We start from the raw sequence: 8799 nt of genomic DNA on the forward strand, positions 1-8799 counted from the left end.
TGTGGTTGGCTTGGTGGCTTCTTACTGGCTCAGAGCATTCACAGTGGCTTATGTCTGCCTGTATTGTTTCTGAGAAATCGTCAGAGGAGGGAGAAAGGTTTTAAGAATGTTGTTGTCTGGAAGTGAATGCAGATTCATCTCGTCCTTTCGCGTGGGTGGTGGGGAGCTACGTGGATTGGTTGATGAACACAGTTTAGGTCGTTCGGGGGATTGAGTGAGTTAGTTAGTTTTGGCTCACGTCAAGGCAATGATATTGTTCATGAAAGGTGTTCATCCCGTGGGGGTGACTGTTCATTGTGTGTGTTCAATATGGGGGATGCTATTCTTCGTGTGTTCATCATTGTTACGAACCCGGATCCAGCGTCCGAGCAGGGAGCAGTAACGACCACGCCATCTGTGGGTCGGCTCCCGAAACCCCCCGCCAAACGCCGACGACACCTGGTGAGGATGCCGTGTATCAGCTACGAGGGCCAGTTTCCAGTCCCGTGCAGCTCACAACACCGCCGCCACTGACCTCTGGTGAGGTGGTGCTCCAACGACAGCGCCATCTATGGACTGGATACTTCAGGTGTTTGTGCCCGAGCCCGTAAGTGAGGTGTTTTAGTGTCCCAGTTATTGATGACGTGTCTGCTTACAGAGCCGACCTGGGACTGCTGTGATGGAAGTGGAGTCAGTCTACCCGAGGCAGCCAGTCTCCATACCTTGAACTTTGCTGCAGCTGTAGTGACGTCGTCCCCCCGGAAGAACACTGTGGTGTGTTAGCCTGCCAGTGGAGTGGCAGTAAAAGGATTTACCCGGGACCGACTGTTGGAGACGATCATCCACTGGGGTACTGAAGACAGGAGAGTGATTTGTGGTGTCACACGAGGCTCCTGTCTAGGGCGTTTCCCTTTTATCGTTCGTGGAGTGGCCGTACCAGCCTTGTTGGCTCAGAACCTGCCAGCAGACCAGCTGGACGTGTGGTTGACGGCCTCCACGGCGGTGCCCCCAGTGGACCTGTGTTTTGGCTGACCTGTGGCCAGGGTAGGCTCAACTTCTTTGGAGAATTCGTTGTGAGGCCACGAAGAAAGCACCAAGGACTCGGCACCGAGAGTTATGGCACCAGCGTCTTCAGCAGAAGACATCAATTGTGGATTAATCCCCTTGTAAAGTGTTAATACCCCTCCCCCTTGTGCACTCTTTTATTCTATATATTTAATCGGTGATGGTGTTAATTATAATATTAAGTTCTTAGCTTTCTTTCCCTACTCCCTTTAAGTTACTTGCGTCACGGATCTCATCCCTTGATAGCCACTACTGGCTTGGGAACGGATACATATATCTTCCTCTAACAACATCAGAGTAAGAACCCCGTTGCGTTCCGAGAGGGCCGTAACATAATTGGCATCCCCAGCGGGATCCGTCCCCTTGTTAAGTATGTTTGACAGGGGTGGTGAAGTGGCGTAATCCCTGTATATAATTCCCCCTGTGTGACGATTGTGACATTATACGTCCTGTGCGGTGCTCAAGAGTGACTAAGTACAATATTGTGCAGTGCGGTGCTCGCTGTGACTAAGCGATTAAGTGCAATATTGACTAGTGCGGTGCTCAGTGATTCAGTGCAATATTGAAGAGCGAAGGGTTCGCTGTGATTAAGTGCGATATTGCGTAGTGCGGTGCCTGAAGTGATTACGTGCAATATTGGCAAGTGCAGTGTTTGGTGCGATAAAGTGCAATATTGACGTAGAACAGTGCTCGGTGCGTTAAGTGCTAACGTGTAAGCGGTGTGTTAAGTGCTAGTTGAGTGTTCCATCTGTGACAATGGCAGAAAAAGCTACCATCGATGATCTGGACGATGTTCAGGCTTTTCTGAACAGAGTGGACTGTCTTGCCAGATTAAAGTATCTGAGCAAACCGGAACTTGTACTAGTGAGCGCCTACCTGGAGATCAAGATCCGTGCCAGTGATTCCCGTGTGGAAATATTGTCCAAGGTTCACCGGCACCTGAAGGCAGAAGAGAAACTGGAAGGCGAGACTCCTAGTACAAGGGAAGGTGAGGAGATAGCTTCCACGGAAAAGGAAGATAAGGGCAGCGACGTTGACAGTGATGCAGGTGAGCTGAATATAAGCTTGCTAACTGTCAAAATGCGTGCCTTGGAAATTAATCGAGAAATAGAATGGAAGAAATTAGAAATGGAAAGAGAAAGACAAGATAAAGAATTGGCGATGAGGCGTTTAGAATTAGAACGAGAAAGAGAGAGAGAAGAACGAGAAAGAGAAGAAAAAGAAAGACAGAGACAACATGAACTAGAAGTATTACGATTAGGCGCTGGACAGAGACAAACTGGAGCTACCGGTTTCGATCAAAATGGTCCCCAAATTCAACGAGAGAGAAGTTTCGAAGTTCTTCGCAGCCTTCGAGAAAGTCGCTGCCTCTTTGGAGTGGCCAAGGGAGAATTTGGCCATCATGATACAGTCAGTCTTAACTGGGAAGGCCCAAATCGCCTACTCTACGTTATCCCTTGACGACTCCGGCGATTACGACAAGGTGAAGAAGGTTGTGCTCATGGCGTACCAATTGGTACCTGAGGCATACAGGCAGAAGTTTAGAAACCTGAAGAAGACCTCAGAGCACACTTTCACCGAGTTCGCCACGATCAAGGAGCGACTTTTTCAAGAATGGTGTGCCTCTCGGAAGGTGGAGACCAAGGAAGACCTCGAGCAGCTGATTCTGCTCGAGGACTTCAAGGATTGTTTGTCTGGAGATCTGAAGACGTACCTAGAGGAACAGCAGGTAGAGACCTTGAGTGCGGCAGCCACCATGGCTGAAGAGTATATCCTGACTCATAGGCCATCTGCTAGGAACGTCCCGAAGACCTATTCAAGATATCCAACCAAACATAGACCGGAAGATAGAACTGCCCCTCGAAGTGTCGTCAAGCCAACCTCAGATAGTCCTCGGACGATTAGTCCTAAAAGGGATGTATTGTGTTGGACCTGCGGCAAGAGAGGACATATTGCTGCAAGGTGTCGTGGCAGTACAGGTAATAATCCCCGTAGGGAAGTCATGCTGATGAACAGTATAGTACCACCGACATCCACCCTGGAGATGAGGAAGGGATTGTTCGCCCCGTATATCTCCCAAGGGTATGTAACCAGCGGCCTTTCAGGTACGCCTGTGGTAATACTTAGAGACAGTGGAGTGGCCCAGTCTCTAATTCTGGAAACATCATTACCCGAAGGTATATCGGCGAATGAGATGCAGAAGGTAATCCTGGGTGGATTCCCTTCCACCTTGTACGTTGCCCCATTGGTACAAGTACATCTAGACTCTCAGCACTTCAAAGGTGAGTGTCGGTTGGCTGTGGTGGATAGTCTTCCCATAGAGGGAATTGACGTAATATTAGCCAATGACTTACCCCTAGGATTGTTACCCAACTGTCCCCTGGTAGTGGAGAATCCAGGACGTGAAGAGACCAGTCCCATCGCAGCAGTGCAAACCAGGTCTCAGGCGCACCTCCATGCACCACTAGATCTAAACACTTTGTTTGACTCTCCTCCTATCCCACAGGTTACGAGTAGCCATACACCAGTCCCGCCCGTCCAGATGCCGGTTCCTGAACACTGGACTCGAGCCCATCTGATAGAGGAACAGAAGAAGGACCCTCAGGTACGGAAGTTGGCCGACACCGTAGACACTCCTGCGAAAGGAGGGGATCTGTATGTGTGGTCAAATGATGTACTGTGTCGCCGGCATCCTCCGAAATATCCCCAGTCAAGTGCGGTAGGTGATCAGATAGTCGTCCCAGCCGTGTTCAGATCTAAGCTGTTAGAAACAGCCCATGCTAATAGATTTGCTGGACATGGTGGGATCTCTAAGACTTTCCAACGCCTAGCCAAGGGCTTCTACTGGCCGCATATGAAGGAGGACGTACGTCGTTTCTGCAAGACCTGCCACGCCTGCCAGGTGGCCGGGAAAGCAAACCAGCCTGTCCCCAAAGCCCATTTATACCCCATTCCATCAATAGGTGAGCCCTTCGAACACCTTATCTTGGATATAGTAGGCCCTCTTCCACCTGCTACTTCAGGGGTACAGTATTTGCTAACAATACTAGATCGGGTTAGTAGGTACCCAGAAGCGATCCCCCTTAAGACCATCACAGCTAGGGTTTTGGTGAAACAACTGCTCTGGTTCATCTCACGATACGGTCTTCCCAAGACTATTCAGACGGACCAGGGATCTAACTTCATGTCCCATTTGTTTCGCCAACAGATCGCCGACCTGGGAATCCAGCAGATAACCTCTAGTGCCTACCATCCCGAGTCTCAAGGAGCTTTGGAACGTTTTCACCAGACGTTGAAGGGCATGCTTCGGAAGTTTTGCTACGACAGGCAGAATAAGTGGGTTGAAGAACTGCCCTACTTCCTATTTGCGGTAAGATCAGTGCCCAATGAATCCCTAGGAATCTCCCCATTCGAGATGATCTTTGGTCACTCAGTAAGAGGTCCCTTAGAAGTGGCACGAGAACATTGGCTGGACGCGGAAACCAACGAGGATATGGTGGACTGGTTGTCTACAAATAAAGGACGGCTGTTCTCAGACTGGGAGATGGCTACAAGGAACTTGGACAATACACAGAGAACTATCAAGAGCAGGTACGATAGGAGGACCAAGCAAAGGGAGTTTCAAGTAGGAGATCTGGTTTTGGTATGTACTCCTACAATAACTGGAAGTTTGAGCGCCAGATTCGTAGGTCCCTACCCGGTTGTAAAGAAGGTTACTAACCTCAATTACCTTCTGAGTACTCCAGACCGTCGTAAGAAAGAAACTCTGGTTCATGTTAATATGATCAAGAGATACGAGGGGCAGAATACACTCCCCGTAACCTTAGTGACCACTAATGACGACATTGAGGAGGAAGAGGAGGTGTTGACTAACTCAGACATTCTGTTAAACTTGCAGGCAAAGTTGACACACGTGGCCGAAGGACATCAATCATCATTGCTGCAGATGATCCGGCAATACAAGCCTATCTTCGACGATGTTCCAGGATTAACATCTGTCTTGAGGCATGATGTCGAGCTGGAGGAAGGCGTCCGACCTATAAAGCAACACCCGTACCGTCTCAACCCACTGAAGAAACGGGTGGTGAAAGAGGAGGTAGATTACATGCTGAAGCACCATCTGATAGCCCCGAGCTCGAGCCCATGGTCATCTCCGATACTACTAGTGCCCAAACCTGGTAAGAAATACCGTCTTTGTATTGATTATCGCCAGGTGAATAAGGTCACTGTAGCAGATACTTATCCTCTTCCCAGAGTAGAGGAATGTCTGGATGCCATAGGTAGAGCCCGGTACCTGACAAAATTTGATCTGTTCAAAGGCTATTGGCAAGTTCCCCTCACGGAAAAAGCCAAACCCATATCGGCATTTGTGACTCCCGACGGGCTATTTGAATGTCAGGTGATGCCATTCGGGATGAAAAACGCAGCCTCCACTTTCCAGAGACTGATGGGTACTGTGTTGCGTGACGTGGAAAACACCTTAGTCTACATCGATGATGTATTAATATATGATGTAGATTGGCAGGATCATCTGCGTCACATAGAGGATTTCTTCAAGGCCATGCTCCAGTCAGGATTGGTGGTCAACCTACATAAATCTGAGTTTGCCAGAACCTCTGTCATCTTCCTAGGTCATAAGGTTGGAGGAGGATGGATTGCGCCGAAGGCCAGCAAGATCGAGGCAATAGTCCAGTATCCTACGCCAGCTACCAGGAAGGACATCTTACGTTTCCTTGGTATGGCTGGGTTTTATCGTAAGTTTGTCCCTAATTTTTCCTCTATCGCCGCCCCCCTGACCAATCTGTTGAAGAAGGGGGTAAAGTTAATATGGAATGAGAATTGCCAGAAGGCATTCGAGAGTCTCAAAGCAATTCTGATCTCTTCTCCAATCCTCAGGTCCCCGAGCTTTGAGGATAGATTCATCCTGACGGTCGACGCCTCTGACTATGGCCTGGGCTCCGTTTTATCCCAGACGGACGAGAAGGGGGTAGAACATCCGGTGGCCTATCATTCTAAGAAGTTCACCCCCAGCCAGCTGAATTACTCGGTCATAGAAAAGGAAACGTTGGCCTTGATTAATTCCGTCCAGCACTTTGAGGTGTATCTAACAAGCAATGGTCATCCTATATTAGTACGGACCGACCATAATCCTCTAAAGTTCCTGGCTCAGTTTAGGCAAAAGAACCTCAGGCTCACCAGATGGAGTCTCCATCTGCAGCAATACCCCCTCCAGATTGAACACATCAAAGGGGTGGACAACGTGGTAGCTGATGCATTATCTCGCATCTAAATCCTCATACTAATTTGGTTTGTCTTCTCTTATAGAACCCCAAACCAAATTCCTTTTGGTGGGGAGGTGTTACGAACCCGGATCCAGCGTCCGAGCAGGGAGCAGTAACGACCACGCCATCTGTGGGTCGGCTCCCGAAACCCCCCGCCAAACGCCGACGACACCTGGTGAGGATGCCGTGTATCAGCTACGAGGGCCAGTTTCCAGTCCCGTGCAGCTCACAACACCGCCGCCACTGACCTCTGGTGAGGTGGTGCTCCGACGACAGCGCCATCTATGGACTGGATACGTCAGGTGTTTGTGCCCGAGCCCGTAAGTGAGGTGTTTTAGTGTCCCAGTTATTGATGACGTGTCTGCTTACAGAGCCGACCTGGGACTGCTGTGATGGAAGTGGAGTCAGTCTACCCGAGGCAGCCAGTCTCCATACCTTGAACTTTGCTGCAGCTGTAGTGACGTCGTCCCCCCGGAAGAACACTGTGGTGTGTTAGCCTGCCAGTGGAGTGGCAGTAAAAGGATTTACCCGGGACCGACTGTTGGAGACGATCATCCACTGGGGTACTGAAGACAGGAGAGTGATTTGTGGTGTCACACGAGGCTCCTGTCTAGGGCGTTCCCCTTTTATCGTTCGTGGAGTGGCCGTACCAGCCTTGTTGGCTCAGAACCTGCCAGCAGACCAGCTGGACGTGTGGTTGACGGCCTCCACGGCGGTGCCCCCAGTGGACCTGTGTTTTGGCTGACCTGTGGCCAGGGTAGGCTCAACTTCTTTGGAGAATTCGTTGTGAGGCCACGAAGAAAGCACCAAGGACTCGGCACCGAGAGTTATGGCACCAGCGTCTTCAGCAGAAGACATCAATTGTGGGTTAATCCCCTTGTAAAGTGTTAATACCCCTCCCCCTTGTGCACTCTTTTATTTTATATATTTAATCGGTGATGGTGTTAATTATAATATTAAGTTCTTAGCTTTCTTTCCCTACTCCCTTTAAGTTACTTGCGTCACGGATCTCATCCCTTGATAGCCACTACTGGCTTGGGAACGGATACATATATCTTCCTCTAACAACATCAGAGTAAGAACCCCGTTGCGTCCCGAGAGGGCCGTAACAATCATTTGTGGTGTTCATCATTTGTGGTGTTCATTATTTGGGGTGTTCATCAAGGGTGGCGTACATGCGTTGTGTTCACCATTTGTTCATCATCTTCACTAGTGGTAAACACAGAAAAATATGACCCTTGATAGCAAGGAAGACGAAGCACTTAGTGCACTCATTTCAAGTTACAACTTTTTCAAGTGTCTCGTTATTGTACAATTTGACTATTAGCTACCATAATCTTGTATTACATTGGTTGTAAATAGTAACAGCGAAACAGGAAATATTAAAAAAAAATTAATTAATAATTGACAATGAAGTTTGTGGCCATCTTCACTACCGCTATGAGGATAGTGTGTGTGTGTCACCTTCCGGACTCTCCTGATAGTGTGTGAGACCATCTGGAGTCTCCTGATAGTGTGTGAGACCATCTGGAGTCTCCTGATAGTGTGAGACCATCTGGAGTCTCCTGATAGTGTGTATGTGTGTGTGTGAGTGTGTGTGTGTAGGCATCTTCACTCCCTGATAGTGAGAATAGTTTGTCATACAGATTACTGTATAATTACAGTAAACATTCAGCATTGTAATTACAGTTTCTGTATTTGTTACGAACCCGGATCCAGCGTCCAAGCACGGAGCAGTGACGACCACGCCATCTGTGGGTCAGCTCCCGAAACCCCCTCCAAACGGACGACGACACCTGGTGAGGACGACGAGTACTGGCCACAAGGGCCGGTTTCCAGTCCTGTGCAGCTCACAACACAGCCGCTGCTGACCTCTGGTGAGGTGAAGCTCAGACAACTGCGCCATCTATGGAGTGGATAGGTGGGCGTTTGTGCCTGAGCCCGTAAGTGAGGTGTTTTAGTGTGTCCCAGTTATTGATGATGTGTCTGCTTACAGAGTCGACCTGGGACTGCTGTGATTGAAGTTGAGTCAGTCTACCCAAGGCAGCCGTCTCCATACCTTGTGTTTTGCTGCAGCAGCTGTGAAGTCGTCCCCCGGAAGAACACTGTGGTGTTACCCTGCCAGTGGAGTGGCAGTAGAAGGATTATCCGGGACCGACTGCTGGAGACGATTATCCACTGGGGTATTGAGGACAGGAGAGTGATTTGTGGTATCACACGAGGCTCCTGACTAGGGCGCTACCCTAGTATCGCCCGTGGAGTGGCCTGACCAGCGTGGCTGATCCTGAACCTGCCAGCAGACCTGCTGGACTTGTGGTTGACGGCCTCCACGGCGGTGCCCCCAGTGGACCTGTGTTTTGGCTGGCCTGTGTTTGGGGTAGACTCAGCTTGATCGGAAGATTCGTCAAGAGACCACGAAAGCACCGAGAACTTAGCACCGAGAATTTGGATCCAGAGTCTTCAGAAGACGATT

The 8799-nt window shown here is 49.5% G+C and overlaps 1 protein-coding gene across 1 annotated transcript; it reads left to right on the top strand.

Moving 5' to 3' along the window:
- Nucleotides 1-2800: 2800 nt before the first annotated feature.
- LOC138367846 (uncharacterized) lies at nucleotides 2801-6334 on the top strand. Its single transcript, XM_069329829.1, has one exon. The coding sequence runs from the start codon at nucleotides 2801-2803 to the stop codon at nucleotides 6332-6334; it is 3534 nt and encodes a 1177-aa protein (XP_069185930.1).
- The last annotated feature ends 2465 nt before the right edge of the window (nucleotides 6335-8799 follow it).

This window comes from Procambarus clarkii, chromosome 23, assembly GCF_040958095.1.
Source record: "Procambarus clarkii isolate CNS0578487 chromosome 23, FALCON_Pclarkii_2.0, whole genome shotgun sequence".
Taxonomy (NCBI): domain Eukaryota; kingdom Metazoa; phylum Arthropoda; class Malacostraca; order Decapoda; family Cambaridae; genus Procambarus; species Procambarus clarkii.